At 43.1% G+C, this 16,278-nt stretch overlaps 2 protein-coding genes across 7 annotated transcripts in view; one reads left to right on the top strand and one right to left on the bottom strand.

Moving 5' to 3' along the window:
• mtus1a (microtubule associated tumor suppressor 1a) overlaps positions 1-5,713 on the top strand; it is a 46,267-nt gene extending 40,554 nt beyond the window's left edge. For all 5 annotated transcript variants that reach the window (XM_080773873.1, XM_080773872.1, XM_080773874.1 and 2 more), the window contains 6 exons: positions 1,274-1,379; positions 2,817-2,890; positions 3,029-3,124; positions 3,420-3,536; positions 3,871-3,968; positions 5,222-5,713. In XM_080773873.1, the coding sequence (XP_080629999.1) occupies positions 1,274-1,379; positions 2,817-2,890; positions 3,029-3,124; positions 3,420-3,536; positions 3,871-3,968; positions 5,222-5,465 (735 nt within the window). In that variant the 3' untranslated portion in view covers positions 5,466-5,713. The remainder of the gene's footprint in view (positions 1-1,273; positions 1,380-2,816; positions 2,891-3,028; positions 3,125-3,419; positions 3,537-3,870; positions 3,969-5,221) is intronic.
• A 143-nt stretch (positions 5,714-5,856) lies between these two features.
• On the bottom strand, positions 5,857-16,006 carry pdgfrl (platelet-derived growth factor receptor-like). Of its 2 annotated transcripts, none has more exons than XM_080773879.1 (8): positions 15,700-16,006; positions 12,387-12,666; positions 11,244-11,395; positions 10,604-10,897; positions 9,543-9,679; positions 6,288-8,845; positions 5,931-6,193; positions 5,857-5,899 (listed from the first exon to the last, which is right to left on the bottom strand). In XM_080773879.1, exons 1-6 carry the CDS (start codon positions 15,755-15,757, stop codon positions 8,663-8,665), a joined length of 1,104 nt encoding a protein of 367 aa, XP_080630005.1. In that variant the 5' UTR covers positions 15,758-16,006; the 3' UTR covers positions 5,857-5,899; positions 5,931-6,193; positions 6,288-8,662. The 2 variants fall into 2 exon arrangements, with proteins under 2 accessions (XP_080630005.1, XP_080630004.1); XM_080773878.1 differs by having other exon boundaries at positions 5,941-6,193.
• Positions 16,007-16,278: the final 272 nt, after the last annotated feature.

Below are 16,278 nucleotides of genomic sequence, written 5' to 3'. Positions count from 1 at the left end.
CTCCTGAATCCGGAAGGAGACTCCTGAATTTTGACCCCATCTCCTGTGGTGCTCCTGAATTGTCATTTCCCCTTATTTTCTCTTGGATTGGGGGATATCGGTGACTTTGCATGGCAACCCGTGTCAGAATTAAACTGTGCATGTGCAGTTAATTGATCATCCTAGATGCAAATAGAGCCTCATAAGGGACACATCAGCACATTTCACACCAAGTCAACAGGGTGTGAACAGGATATGAATTAACATATAGGCAAATAGCCTTAAAAGATTAAACAAGGAGGACAACATGACAGACACCTTGAAATGTAAATGTCACCTAGAAGAAGAGGCTTTATGCCTGAGTGAGCTACAAAAACAGAGGAAACTCAAATAACCAAAACGTATATAGTTTTTAAAAAATAGCCCAAATATAAGTAACTAAACTCTAACAACCTCACGGGCTAGTCATGAACCAGCTGCCACTGGCTAGTTTCACCATGGGGTGAATTAACCCTAACCTCAACCTAAATAAGACTAAAAACCTAAAAGTTATGTTAAACTTAAACACTAAACCTAGTCTTAAAACAAATTATAGGCGAATTATAAATCTAAAAATCAAAACACATCATTCCTAAGGAGGAACACAAACAAATGTAATTAAACAATCAAAAAATACAACACAATCAAAAGCTCCTGAATTCTGAGACTCCAATGTTGACAGCCCTGATGATATTGGATCAACCATCAGATATGCAATGTTTAAATACAGTATATGACACATGCTATTCACTCCTCCCAGTGTCTGAGGTGTGTGATATGTTTACCGTTACCCGGGTTGTAGGGTTAGTCATGCTGAGTCATCGTCTGTTGCGTTGCCATTAATGCTGTTGTTCATGGACCTCTTCTGCTGTCAGGCAGAAACCTCCTATCTCCATATTTAAACTTCTTGTGTTTTTATTTTCGTAAAATGAATGCCCTACTCCTACTTGATCATACTACAGTGTCACACAAAAGTAGCAAATCTCCATTTGTGCCACATTTTGAGCTTGTAGAGCTGCTATTGTTTTTTATTTGAATCCTGAAAAGTACATACTGTATTTGGTTTTCTCCACCCGACAGACAATCTGCTCTGCCTGAACACACCCGAATCACCACTTGGACTGAAACTTTATCATGTATTTTGTGTGCCTTAGGAAATCAATCCTGAAGCATTACAGAAGCACTGTGGCATTGTCATTCTTGCATCATGGCATTATGTTGTCATATTCTCATTGTTGTTGCTGTGTTTTTAAAGATGGCGGAGTTGAAAGCCAACCATGATGCTATGCGACAGGAAGTGGAGGTTCGTCATTCAGAACATCTGCAACAAGTCCAACAGCAGTTTGAGAACTCTGTGGAAGGTAACTTCCATTCATGTTGCACCTTGACTCACATTGTCTCCTCTTTGGTCCAAATCAGTGTTTCTCAAAGTGGGATCCAGGAGCCCTTGGGGTTCCTTGTCTAAATGGACCCTTACATGTCTGTAACACTGAGAGTATACATTTGGTTCCATTTGTACACTCTCTGATGGTTCTGATGGTACTTTGAATTTTAATTGTTTGAGAAACACTAAATTATCGATAGGGATCTATGAGAATGAATGTCTATATCTGGATCAGATTCTACACTTCTTCCAATGGGATACGCATAAATACTCATAAATGGTGCATTTGCGAGTGATCAGTCACTCTTGACAGAGCTGCGAACTTAAAAGTTTTCTTTTGAAGAAAACCACAAAGAAAAAGCTGACATATTTCTCAGAGCTTTGTTTATCAAGGCCTCATGATATTTATTTCACATCAATTTGTTTCAGTGTTTAAACACTTTAAAGTGTTAAACATTTTAACCCTTGGACCAAATCTCTTCTCTGAAAATAGCTCATCCACATGCTTTTTTTGGACCCTGGTCATGGAATGACCTACTAGGCACTGCACTCCCTGTGATGGTGTGGAACGCATGTGTCGAATTTGAAGTCTGTGGGGCTAACGGTTCTCGAGTTATGTGAATTACAGAGAGATGGTGCATTTATAGTAGATTAGCAAATTTTATTGCTTAGTTTTTATATATTAGCCTTTTATTGGTTGTGTTATTAGATGATCCTATTCTTCCTTTGAGCTTCTTAGTAAGGGCATTTTATCAGGTATTTGACCAATCTGGGAACTAAATCGTTACCAATCGTTACCTAAATTAGGTGGATATGGCCTAATTTAGCCCAAGGAGTGTTTTTTTGTGCAAAACTAATGCTTGGAATGGATTCAGAATCATGAAAAACCCCTAGTTTCATATGTCACATGCTACTTAAAGAATAATGAAATTTTGACTTTTTGGCCTTATATAGGATGTTATGGGTATGGTCACATATTATGCTAATAACTCAATTTCCCACAGGAGTTGAATTTCAAACTTTTAGTACATGTTATTAGACACATTTAGAAACACATTGGTGAAGAAATGTCTTGGTAACGATTTAGTTCCCAGATTTTCATAGATTTCTATGATTGTTATACGTCTGTCCTGTTATTGTCTTGTATTTATTGTTACTGGCAGAGCCGTGTTACTTACTTTGCCTCTTCTCTTGTCCAGTTCACACTTGTAAAAGAGACTTTAGTCTCAATGTGGTTTTTACTGGTTAAATAAAGGTTAAAAAAAACACAAGCTCACAGCGTGTTAGCCACAGGCAGTGGTGTAATGGTGTTTAGGTTTTTTTCTGTGGTACGGCATTTTTTCTGTGGTACGGCATTTTGCAAAGAGGTGTTTGGTAATTGGTTTCTCATACTGTGAATCTATGGTCTCTCCAGAACTCGGGACAGTTCACCATGAGGAGCTGCAGGTGTTGGACAAATCACGGAAGGAAGCAGAAGACACTTTATCTGTAAGCCTCACTGCTCTCAATGTTTAAACAACAAAAAAAGCACATGCTGGTTTTCTGTAGCCAGACCAGGATGTTCCATCTGTGATGTGTGTTGTGTTGTTGTGTAATGTGTGTTTCGTTGGGGTGTCATCTCTCCAGAGGCAGATCCAGGAGCTGACAGAGGAGAACAATGATCTCACTGAAAATCTGAGGATAGAGGAGGAGAAGAGAAGAGAACATGCTGAGAAGAACCAGGTAGCCCTCCCCACCCCCACACACGTAAAATCCCAATACTCAAATATTTTCACAAGCAACGAGGATACATCAAATGTATCCTTCATGTGTCCCTTGCGGAAATGTTTTAGTCCGAAGAATGCGTCAAAATGACACTGAACTTTCCCATTCCTTCCAGTAAACCCGATCGATTCCTCCATCCTCACCTCAGCCGCTCTCTAGATATATTCTAACTCTGGTCTCAACGCAGAGTCTGTAACTCTGCATGCTGTATCTGCAACATGTGTGATGTGTGTGTTTCTGTGTCCCATTGCAGACGGACTCCCACATGCTGTATCTGCAACAGGAGCTGGAGAGCCTCAACGTGGTCCTGGACATGAAGACCCAACAGCTCCACCTGCAGGAGAACAAGGTTCTGCAGATGGACAAACTGGTGAGATGACAAAGCTTGGTTAACTTTAACACTTCTTCAAATAAGAGAAAATCCTCATTAATCCCACCTAGGGCTGGATCCGGAACCCAAAGGATACAAAATTGAGGAACCGGGAATCTGTTCCGTCACATTTGGAACCGTTTCCAGAATACAATTTACAATTTAGCCATTTAGCAGACACTCTTAATCCAGAGAATAACACTGTCAGAGCTGGTTACCCTACTTCACTGTGTCTGCTATTACAATTACAATGCTGGTGGTTCCAAAACGTTTTAATCTTGTTTATTCAAATAATCCACTCAAACTCAATACATTTTTGGGTTTTTTTTTTCAGACAGAGAAAAGCCTGAAGTTGGAGGAATGCCTCAAGAGAGTGGTCCAGGAGAATGAAGAGATGAAGGCCCGCATGGACCGACACTCTGCTCTCACACGGTACAGTTACATACAGTATGCTCCTCCTGCTTTGATTTAGTTTTTTTCTCCAAACCCTGCCTGTGTTTAAATCGCCTTTGAAAACTCACTTGTACTCCTTGGCGTTCAAAAAGTCTGACTGAGAGTTGCTATTTCCACTGGGGTGGAAGGAGTGTACAGCACATTGACTGTACACTCTGTAGTTTTAAATGTGCTGTATAAATAAAGTAGATTGGATTGAATGTAGTATTTTAAGATCTGTTTTGCAGTACTGGACAGAATCGGAAAGGGATCATTTACTTTCATAGGTTATACAGTTGAACAGCCCTAAAACCAGTGTCAAACTAAACAACCAATCTGATATATTTTAAGCAGGAGACAAAAGATCGGAAATGGTTCCTCTGTAAAATGACGATTTTCTAGAGACGGATAGTTAATTGCTTGTTTTATTCATGCAAGTTACTGTCATTTATTTGTATTGTAAAATGTTCTTGTTTCCACAATGGAAATAAGTCTTAAGACTAAACCACAACAAAGGGTCAGGACAAAATGGTTTTTAAAGTAAACCACACCAATGCAACTCATAGAGTTGCAATGAGTTGCATTGGTGTGATTGACCTAAAACCCGACCCTTTGGTGTGGTTTGGGCTTTAGGACTTTTGTTAATGTTTATCCTCAAACTGCTTTTCATTGCATTTGCATTTCAAATAAACTAAACTAAAGTGAAACTGGCGTCTGGCGGAGTATTTAATAGACCAGACCAGTGACCTTGTAGATTGCCAGCTTTGCGTGACACACTCATTCGATGAAGAAATAGGGCATTCATTTATGAAAGATGTTATATTGTATAGGGGAACGGGTGTAGTAATAATTGGGAAAGGCACAGGTAGTGGGGAGCATAAACCGGTCTTACCAGACATGGAAGCAACAGAATCGCAGCTACAGAAACCACACTGGAATTATAACTGGTAAAATTCTTCAATAAATACACAACCAAACTCCAATATTTGTTTTTGTGGACATTGATATATTTCAAGATTCAAATAAAACAAATGGCAAAAGTAGCAGATCTACAAGCTCAACTTTTGATACTTGTGTGAAGCTGTAGTATGATGAAGTAGGGCATTCATTTATGGGAAGAAAAAAAACGTTAGAATATGGAGATAGGAGGTTTGTAAGCAACAGCAACGATATACTGTACATTCATGTCAATAAAACCAGCAACAACAAATAAAAGCCCTTTCTAACGTGTTGTTGTGGTGCTGCATTTGCAGGCAGCTGTCCGTGGACCACGATGTCCTGCAGGAGTCCCTGCAGAAGGAGTCCCAGGTCAACAAGCGTCTGTCCAGGGAGAACGAGGAGCTAGTCTGGAAGCTGCACAACGGAGACCTGGGAGTGATGAGCAGCCCCCTCCGGACCACCTCCCCCGTCTCCCCCTCCTCCCACTCCCTCGGCCTCCAGTCGCCTCGCAGCCCCGCCTTCTTCGCCTCCAGCTCCGCCCCTGTCTCGCCCAGATAACCCCCGGTGCAGAGCCAGGACTCGCCACTGCTCCGCTAAGCTGTTGAATTCATGACGATGGTTTGTTTTGTTTGTTTTTTTTGCACAGAAGCACTTAAACCCCAGTGAAGGCTGAAGAACCCTCAACGTCCTTCGCTTTTCTTGTGATTACTGACAGAGCAATGGCTCTCAAACTGTTGTAATTTCAAGGCCCACCCACCCATAATTCTGAGATTGTACAAATCGAAAACGAATGGACCGTAACGGGTCCATTTGGTTCCATTTGTACACTCAGAGTTCCAGACATGTAAGGGTCACATTTGGAAACTCCCTGAAGGAACCCTGTGGGTCCCTGGACCCCATTTTGAGATCCACTGCGATAGAGGAAAGGAATTCTCAGGATTTACAGCACTTTTCTTTTTGTCCTCTTTCAAGCTTGAAAACACAACACACACCTGCAGGCACGCAACACCCACGCGCGCGCACACACACACACACACACACACACACACACACGCACACACACACGAAAACAGCACTGCTGCGTGAAAAGAGGATTTGCCCTGAAAGCTCATTGGAAGACCAAAGGCAGACAAACATACAGTAATGGCTCTGAAGAAGACTTATCGCTATGAACCCAAATGTGAGTAAATGTCATTATGACTGGGATGCAAACATAACACTGGATGGCAGGAGAGTTAAATGGTTCCAGTCCATGAATGACTTTTTTGTTGATGTCGGGCAGAAACCTCTCCCTGAGCCCTACTTGACCACAGAGCTGCAGACCTGCAGAAACCTCTCCCTGAGCCCTACTTGACCACAGAGCTGCAGACCTGCAGAAACCTCTCCCTGAGCCCTACTTGACCATAGAGCTGCAGACCTGCAAGCTTGAAATGCGGCATGAAGCCAGTGCTTTAAGCTTGTCGATCTGCTACTTTTGCTATTTTAGAATTGTAATCCTGAATAGTCCGTTTTGGACATGAGGTTTCCACCCGACGTAATGCTCAATATATATATAATATATATATATATATATATATATATATATATATATATATATATATACACACACACACGTCAAATAAACATTGTCATGAAAATGCAGAACTACAGGCACCACAATGTGTTTGTAGATCTGTACGCAACAGTCATGACAAACTGTGAATCAGGCTTAATTAAACCCCTTCACTGCCAGTCACACATGTAAAAGGGTGCATTTTTGTTTTCAGCACCTTCTGAAGTTTATTTGAGGAGTGAGTCTAAACTATTTGTGTAATTTCTTTTCTTTTTCTTTAAATAAAGTTGAACATCAGAACTGGCGTTTTCGTTTTGATTAAGGGACCAATTTAAGTGACCATTTGTCCATCATAATTTGAAAATCGTGAAATTATCGCGTTGACCTAGTTTAAAAAACGGTGACTTTTTCTCTTCAGTCCTAATATATCCATGATGGATAACTGTTTGCATGCTTCAGTTCATGGTTCAGTACCCATTTTTGGGTCACGCAAACATTTTTAAGAATTACATATAAATGTTCTGTTCCCTATGAAAGAATGCATTATTTAAAATATTTTTTATTCATGTGTTGTGGACTCGTCCATTGGCTATTAAAGCAATAAGCCACGAGAGGTCTCAGGTTACCGGGTATTTTACAATGGCTGGGAGGCATAGTTAGACCCGACACCCTGAGACCCTCTCAGCCATTGTAAAATACCTGGTAAGCTGGGGCCTCGAGTGGCTTTTCTAAAACGGTTACAGACATAGCAATATTAACCTCAAACTATTAAATTCACAAAAGTAGCTACGCTTTGTGCCACCAGAGCGAGCCACACACTTCCTTGTTTTGCTTAGCAAGTAGAATATGTGACGGGATAATAGCGCTTGATGTCTTACGGGGCTGGAGCCACACATTCACAGTCATGTGTGCGGGCGGTAGCCTGGCTAATAAGCCAGACCGAATCAGCGGTTGGCCAAAAAAATTGCCATTGTGATATTAGTCTGGCTTATTAGCCAGGCTATGTGGGCGGTTCTTACACGCCCGCACGGCCAGCGTGTGTAAGGCAATCAAGTGCTCCCCTTCCCCAATACAGCTACAAGGCTGCAGGATGATACAAAGTGATTGAAGGTGTGGATTATCAGTGAACGGTCACATGACGGTAACCAGCCAATCAAGTATTGGGACTAACTGTTTTAGAGCAACTGTTTGTTGAACCCCTTTGTGAACCCCTGCTTTACATAGAACTCCCAGCACTGACGGTGAGTTCTAATACCAACTGTTAGAGGCAGCAGCAGAAGGCTCTGTAATCCACATTCCACATAAGGAGTCCATTAAAAACATCAGCCTGGCACATGGCTAGCCTCTGCTGTAAACCACCACATTTTTCTCTCCTCATACCTTTTTCTCTTCTCTGGTCTTCAGTGTTTCTCTGAAGTTTTAGTTTTGCTAGTATTTACCCCTTTCTCCCCGCAATTTAGTCGCTATGCCAATTAATTCCTCCCCATACACATTTGTGTGGTGTTGTCTACTGACTTGCCTAACAGTGAGGAGCCCCGTCCAGGAGGGCGCAGAGCCTCTGTCCTCCTCCTCCCGCCCAACACTCCCTGCTGACAGGTGTCTGACAGGTGACAGGTCGAAGTCGTACGACACACGTTACCGCAGTGAGATTTGTTCTCCGCATCTCTTGTTGCAGTGAGCCGCATTGTGAGCCGCGCTCGGGAATCATTAGTTGATTTGACCCCCAATCCAACCCATTGATGCTGAGTGCCAAGCAGGGGGGCATTGGGTCCCATTTGCCATTTTTATCCCCTAACCGCACACGCAAGCCACGGGTGAGTCTTAACCAGCCACGTAGTCTGACTAATGGGATGTCGGACTAGCGCGTGCCCCCCGCCTCCATGCAGGCATGTTACTAAATATTATAACTGAGCCTTTAGATTATAGATGAGTCTTTATTATGTTAAAATAATCTACATGTTAATGATTCATTCTGAAAAAAATACATTCCCAAAAATAACTTGATGCCCCACTGATTATGAGACTGAAATGCATTTGTAAGCTATAATCCAATGCAGTGGTTCTCAAACTTTTTTATTTCTAGGGCCCCCCATAACTCGAGCCACTGCTATACTCTCATCAAAACAGATCCATAGTGTGTGTGTATGTGCGCGAGAGAGAGAGAGAGAGAGAGAGAGAGATGAGAGAGGGAGACAATTTTGGACTACACAATGTTGACTGCCACAAACGTTTCCCCGTTTGTGTTCTTGGCTCTACAGATGTAATGTCCGAAGTCGATGGTCTCCATGTCCAGGATGGAGAGGACACTGTGGGACAGGCGGGTTGTGTGACCCATCCCTCTGGTCACCAGCCTCCACGAGTCCTGGATGCTGACCGGACGCTTGTCCTGAACACAAACCATGCAAGTGTCATACTCAGTAGTGGAAGAAGTACAGTAAAATGCCTCAGTGGCCTTGTGGTTAGAGTGTCCTCCCTGAGATTGGGAGACCGGGGTTCGATCCTAGCCAGGTCATACCAAAGACCCTAAAATTGGGACCCAATGCCTTCCTGCTTGGCATTCAGCATCATGGGTTGGATTAGGCCAGGGTACTAGCATCATATATACTTGTATATCATGGGTGGGGATGTACTTCTACAATAAGTTGCCTCACCTTAAGGAAACAGGAGATAGGCTCCTGCCCAATGGGCCTCAGGACTCTGCAAGGCTTACTTACTTTACTTAAAAGGCCTGTATTCAAATGTTAAGTTGAAATATACTTGCGGTACCAAAGTAAAGGTATTAGGCAGAATGTCCTACACATATTTACATCACTGCTGTATTCAAAATGTGTACATTTTCTTTCATAAACGTATATTCATAATCTAAATCTACAAAGCAACTTGTAACTAGAATGTTCAAATGATTGTAGTGGAGGGAAGATTCCAACAATTGCATCTGATATGTAGTAGACTGTAAGTATAAAGTTTCACAAAATGAACATACCCAAGTTAAGTAAAAGTAACAAAAGTACAATAACTACTTCCTTTACCCATGATCTGTACACGCGTGTGTGTGCGTGCGCGAGTACGTGTGCAGATCTTACCTGTCCAGGGTAGGCCCAGGTGAATTCCACGTCCGCCTCGGGCTCCCCCAGGACAGAGCAGGTGACGTTGACATTGTCCCCTCCCCTCACAGACTCGGGCGACACCGCTAGGCTTACAAAGGGCGGCCCGCTGGGCACTGTCAACCACCACAAACGAGACAATAAATTAAATCGGTGGTTCCCCCACACTTGTACATTTCAAGGACCCTCCCTTGTGTAACTCTGACAGTACAGGTGGGTCCATCTGGTTCCATTTCTGCCACTTCTGTCAGAGTTACAGACTTGCAAGTGATGAATATTGCGTCCAGCGTCCAGCCCCCCCCCCCCCCCAACAAGAGAGTTGACGGCCTATGATGACGTTGATTTGTGTTGGTTGCAGCCATTAATTAGAGTGAGCAGCTGCACCTGTGTGTGGTGATTTGTGGACCCTTGCTGAGTTGGGCTTGGCACTAAATCAAAGGTAGGAACAGGACACTGCGTCAATGACAATGTACACGCTGACTGGACCAAGTACGGGTCACCGTCATGATGACAAAACTAACTCCCCCTAGCAAGCCTTTCCATCTCTCTTGTCCATCGCTTTCATCTGCCGGTTAGAATTACGTAACTTGAATCCAACACTTTCCATTTAATAAATCCACCACTAATCCATTATCCTGTGTGAACCTGTCGAGACCTGGCGAGACAGTTGGCAGAAGCAGGTTGGAGGCTTTTAACAAGATGAAAACCACGCATTGTATTCCTGGAAGCTGATGGTGCCAAAAGCTGATGACTCATCATAATAATAATATCTCAGATTGATATAGCGCTTTTCAAGTACCCAAAAACGCTTTACATGGGAAGGTGGGTGGGGGGTTACGACTAATCAATTTAATTGATTATAAATAAAATCAATAACCATTTAATAAAATATATTCATAATCATTCCCTATTTTCATTTAATTATAGGTGAAAATCTTAAACAACACATAATATAATTATTAAATAAATAATTGCCAAAATAGCCAAATATAGCCAATCTACAAGCTCACAATGCGTGGCGTGGCGTCTGGATAGTGTACCTTCCACGTAGAGCAGCTGGTACTTGTTGGAGACTTGCGGGGTGCCTCTGGCCACGGCCTTGCAGTAGAAGACCCCCTGGTGCTCTAGACTGGGGCTGCGCAGGACGAAGCCCTTGGTGGGGTCGTAGGTCACCAGCGTCCCGTTGGCGGGGACTTCCTCTGCAGGGACCTCCCTGTGCAGTGTCACCCTGGCCAGGGGACTGGTCACCCGACAGGGGATGATGGCCGGCCGGTCCGGACGCATGTAGACGATTTCAAAGTGGATGGCGGAGGGGACGAAGAGGTTGTCCTTATCTGGAGAACAGAAGCACGTTAGGGATCCTTCTTTTATTTTTTTTCGGGGACGTGGTGACCTTCGTCCCACTCCTCCCGCCCAACACTCCCCACCGACATGTGCCACCCCAGCCTGTAGGAGTAGGCCTATGTGCAGTGACAAATATCACCCTCCTTCCCTCCCCCGAACACGGGTTAATTGTGTTCATTTAGACACTCGACAAAAGCTGGATTTGAACCACCAGACTCTACGCTGGTAGGCAGGCTATTTTACCACTGTGCCACCATCACATATGGTGCACTTTGTATAAAACAAAGTGCACCATATGTGATGAGATTACTAGTACAGTATATGATAGTAATTCACCTGTGAAGTAAACGTATGAGGCGAATGTTCGATCTGGGTCCTTGCCGCACTCTGAGCCGTCACACAGAACGACGCCGCAGCTGTAGTACCCCGTGTCGGCAGCAGAGGGCGATGTCAGCACCAACTGACTGTACTTGTCAATCTGCTTTATGCTGTGTGGAGGAGTAACAGAAAGCAACCTTCATGAACAGATCATTACATGATGTGATAGTTCACATCTTACAAGATATCAGCACGCTGTTGGCACATCAACATGGACTGTCATAGAAATTACATATTACATATTGTGATTAGAGCCAGACCCATGCCAGATGTTTGGGTCCGATGTCAATCCCGTTTTTGGTGAGTCCTGTACCAGTAATTCTCAATGTGTTTGGCCGCGGACTCCCATATGAAAATGTTTTGTTCCTGGGACTACCAGAAGAGAAGATTTCCAAATACTTGATTTAAAAATAAACAAATGGCAGACGTGCAGTGAGCTTGTACATCTGCAATTTATTTTATAGCCACCCCCCCCCCCCCTCCACACACACACACACACACACACACACACACACACACACACACACACACACTTAAGTCATATGAAAGAATAAATAAATAAATAAATAGCTGATGAGCGTGACACGTCATAACATGATTTTTTGCTTGTAGATCAGGTGTTATTGAAAAGGTTTTGCCTGTAATGATTGGGACACATTAACTTCACAATTGCCACGTTACCGTTCGTCCAGACTGATATATCGACCAGGCTCTAATTATGATGGCAATAAATCGTCTCTGTCGGGTGGAAACCCTTTATGTCCAAAACTGTTACTTTTCGGGATTCAAATAAAATAGCAAAAACACGTAGCTTCACACCTCGCTTCGAGCTTGCAGATCTATTTTTTATGCTTTTGTGTGACACTGGTATGATCAAGTAGGACGTTAATTTACGAAAAACAAACCCCAAAAAGTTAAAATATGGAGAAGAGAGGTTTCTGCCCCGACAGCAACACAATGATAAATGGTGACATTTGTAAGTCAGCAGGGTTATCCTTTTATCTTGCTAATATGTGATACATGCATGGTGATATTTGTCAGTCAACAGTGTTACAATATTGGGATGATAATAATTTATACACCGTGCTATTCGTCAGTCACCTGAGGCGTGAGTCATTGAAGGTGTCCAGGTTGGAGGGGTAGGACCAGCCGATCTTACTGCCCTTACATCTCAGCTCCATGGCGCGCCCAGGGCTCAGCGTGGTGTTCTGTCCCAGACGCAGGAAGCGTCCTTTATCCAGGACCTGCGTGAGCAGCGACTGGCCTTTACCTCCCAGCTCCTTGTCCTTCAGCTTGGTGTGGCGAACCTTGGTCCGTTTGCCCCCGGGCCTGATACGGTTCTCTCCGGCGTCTTTACGCCGCTTGACCTGTTGACAGGAGCCTTTGAATGAAAAAACAAAAGGAGGGAGTTATATATCGTCGCTGTCAGGCAGAAACCAGCTAACAATGTTTTTTGGGGATTTTGTTTTTGTTTTTTCCAATGCTATTGAACACCCTTTACGTCTGTGTGTTGTTTAAAAACAATATTGAGCCAATAAAAAGTATAAAAAAGCTTCTGGCAAAACCAGCTAACGCCATTGGATCCTCCTGTCTGCTAAAGCAGCTAACTCCACCAGAGAATGTGGAGTTAGAAAATGGAGATCAAAACTGTTCATTTGAGGGACAGAAGTATTGCTTGTGTGGGACAAGTGGGACAGGACAGGGGTTTAATAGTAACTCATTACTTAAGTTGCTATTAAACAGAAAGACAACTATTAGGGGACTATAACTTAGTATTAGGGCATTTTATCAATGATGGACAAAACCTCCTAGTGGGAGGAAGCTCTACGTTATACAGGGAGTTTTCAGTCCAGTCTTGTCCCAAGAGAAAAGTGGAGAGAGGAGAAGGCCATAATTAGCTGTTTTCATGGTAATGAACATGAGTACCAGTGCCAGACTTGTTGTTGTTGTTGTAGGGCTAGCTCCTACCTCGCCCGGCCTATATGCAGTCATTCTAGTTAATGATGATCCTAATCTCCTAGACCTTGTGCACCAGCAGTAGACCAGCAAGAGCTTAGGTGAGGAAGGCAAACCAGCTACAGAACTAGTGTCTTGTAATGTGGTTACCACAAGAGCTCAGACTGCAGGAACAGTTTTTAGAGAGTTGCCATTCGCTGAGGTAGAAAATGTAGTCAGGCCCAGTGAATGCTGAGAGAGCTGTTGGGCAGTGGTTCCCAACCTGTGAGCATATTGCAAGTGAGGCCGGCAAAGTAACTGTCAAAACACTACGATTTTAATGAAAATATAACTTTGGGGATATTTTTTCTTTCTCCCTTGATCCAAGCCAGAATACAATCGATTGATTGATCATTAAAATAAACATGCTCTGATGGGGCCACCCATCTGACCAGTTTAAGTGGTCAGAAATTACGTCATCGAGAAATCACATCAACAATAAATTACATTTATATATATTATACTTATCTATATGGCCTATGCATGTTCATGGTTGGAGAGTGGAACACTGACAGATCAGCTTTCAGTCTAAGTCCTGTTGCCATGGCCTCCAATCCAGGCCCGGCGCCACGAGGGGCAAAGGGGGTGTTTTCCCCCCTAAATCAACCTCTTTGCCCCCTTAGATCAAATAGTTACAGACAAAACAATGGTACATTTCCAGGCATTCAATTAAATTCCATTGCTTGAAAGGAAGGAAGCCAACGAAATCGTGCGCCTCTGCCCTCTATAGATATGCAAATGTGGCGCATGTCCAATACCTGCCCCCCGATTGCCCCCTCTGTCATTTCATCCTGGCGCCGGGCCTGCTCCAATCCACAGTTGGCACCTGTGCTCACTGGCAGTGTGTAACAGTTTGCAGTAGCTGTACACACGTCCAGAGCTGTGAGGTCTCAAATGATGTCCATGCTGTTGGTCCACTGAATGTTTGGTGTGGCCTCAGTTTGTTTGTTTCAGAACTGAACACATGTTGTGCTTAAACTGTGAAAGTTGTTGAGTCAGTACTGCTAAGTAAAATATGAGAGCCTGCTTATTGTAAACGACACCTTTCGGATAGGTGAGTCAGTGCAGCCAGAGTGCACTGCTAGCATATATCTGTAACCCTTTTTATTTTCCTGAGCTGCTAGGCAAGCCAGAGCTTTCTTTTTTTTTAATGTTGCTCCATATTATTTTGTTTGTAAAAGACACCGTTTCATAGATTTGAAATCCTCAAAATTCTGTATACTTGTACTAAGTTGACCTTTAAAAAGAGCCTATAATAGGCCTATAATATAGCAACACTTCACTCGCCATCCACATTGCATCCTTTTCCACCCCTAGACCAACTGGACTGTAGCAAAAAATGAAACCATTGTAAATCACAGTAATAAAAAAGGAAGATGAAACAAATAAAAGCAATAAACATTAACTACATATCATTGAAATAATATGAAGACGGATAAAACTATTCACTTCACGTCAAGCGAATTTTGGGGCTGAAAGTATATTTCTGAACTGTTAGCTAAGACAAAAGTCGAATGGAATCGATGCAGGACGCAGAACAGAGGCTCATAAGAACACTGGGCAGTGGTGCTGAACCATGTACCATACCTGAACCATACCACATCTGGAAGGCTACTCAGTGATCTCCTCACAGCTGCATCAACACGCCTCCCCAGGGCCTCTCAAAGCCTGTGTCAGCACAGCAGCATCAGTGTTGCCAAGTTTGCTTATTATAAGTGACTTTGGACTTATTTTTTCTGTTAAGTCGCTTGAAAATGTATAGGCTACCGTTATATATTTTTGCTCTGAAGTGTTGCATATTTGTATATTATGTCTTATACTTCCTTCCTAATTTTGTTAACCCAGTGGTTCTAAAAGATTTTCATGTCGAGGACAACGGACTGTGGTGAAGAAATGCCTTTTGCATACGTGTCTGTCTGCTATGAGTTTGTTAGCAGGGGCTCATAAACCACATACATAAGACCCTTTTAGACTATAGAAACTCTATTATTGTATGTAAATGATGGCCCCTCCCACCATAGCCTAGTCCGTCCCAAAATAATATTTGAACTTGGGACCCCCCCACCCTGAAGCTTGGAATTGTAGGCATTACATTTAGTTTGATGAAGACTATTGTGCAAATAGCAGATCGTTGTGAGTTGTTGAGTCAGTCAGAAAATGTTGCACTGGCTAATGATCTGGGGATCCCCCAAAATAATTTGGGGACCAGGCCAGGGGGTCCCAGCCCAACTGTGAACCACTGCCCTAGTTTAGCTCGGAGTAGTAGTAAACTACTCCTGCAGAAACCTTTTCAGACAAAATCTTCCTCCCCCCTCTCTATTCTAGAACCTAAAACAACAAAGAAGCAACTTTGGGGCAACTAAAAAGTTAATTTAAGATGTAGATGTAGGCTAAGTAGGCTATGTAGATTATTACTCACCATGTTGGAGCTCCACCCAGAGCAATGCCAGGCAGAAGAAGACGAACCACAGCTTCATAGTTTAGCAGAGGAGATAGAGAGCCCAAGCAGAGAGGACAGTGTGTACGGTGGTCCCTAAACTACACTGCTGGATAAAGTTCAACAGGAAGATGGAGGGATGGTGGTCGGTGGGCTTCACTGGAACTCTGCAGGCTCCAGTTTAGCAGTTTAGATCTGCAGCAGCTCCATCATCCGTACAGAATAGATAGACAAAGACAGACAGACAAGGGGAAATAACCTCACTTTGTCTTTCCAGACGCTCTGGCGTGAGATGGAAATGTCTTTTGATTGTGTGTGGCGCCCTCTAGTGGCTGCATTCCCCTTCTTTTCCATTGAAAATTTGAAGCCCATACCAGAAGCAGGCAGTGATGGACGTAGGCTACTATACTACTCATAATGTTTTAGTTAATTAAAAGTATCCATATCGCAATGTACTCTGTAAAAGTCCAGGATTCTAAATGTACTTAAAAGCAGCGTCACCATGCTCCCGACCGCATCATAAAACGGAAAAGGAATGCTATGATATTGCTTCCCAGCTAG

The sequence above is a fragment of the Protomyctophum bolini genome (assembly GCF_963924005.1).
Source record: "Protomyctophum bolini genome assembly, chromosome: 10".
In the NCBI taxonomy this organism is placed as follows: Eukaryota; Metazoa; Chordata; class Actinopteri; order Myctophiformes; family Myctophidae; genus Protomyctophum; species Protomyctophum bolini.
The sequence above is the reverse complement of the archived record's forward strand: the minus strand, read 5'-3'. Positions and strand labels throughout refer to the sequence as shown.

Bases quoted from the DNA above. Each gene is read 5' to 3' on its own strand.
- pdgfrl (XM_080773879.1), bottom strand. From the start codon at position 15,757: ATGAAGCTGTGGTTCGTCTTCTTCTGCCTGGCATTGCTCTGGGTGGAG. The intron at 11,396-12,386 runs GTGACTGACGAA...TCCTCCACACAG, and splicing joins TTCAATGACTCACGCCTCAG to CATAAAGCAGATTGACAAGT. The intron at 8,846-9,542 runs GTAAGATCTGCA...GTTTGTGTTCAG, and splicing joins CCTGGGCCTACCCTGGACAG to GACAAGCGTCCGGTCAGCAT.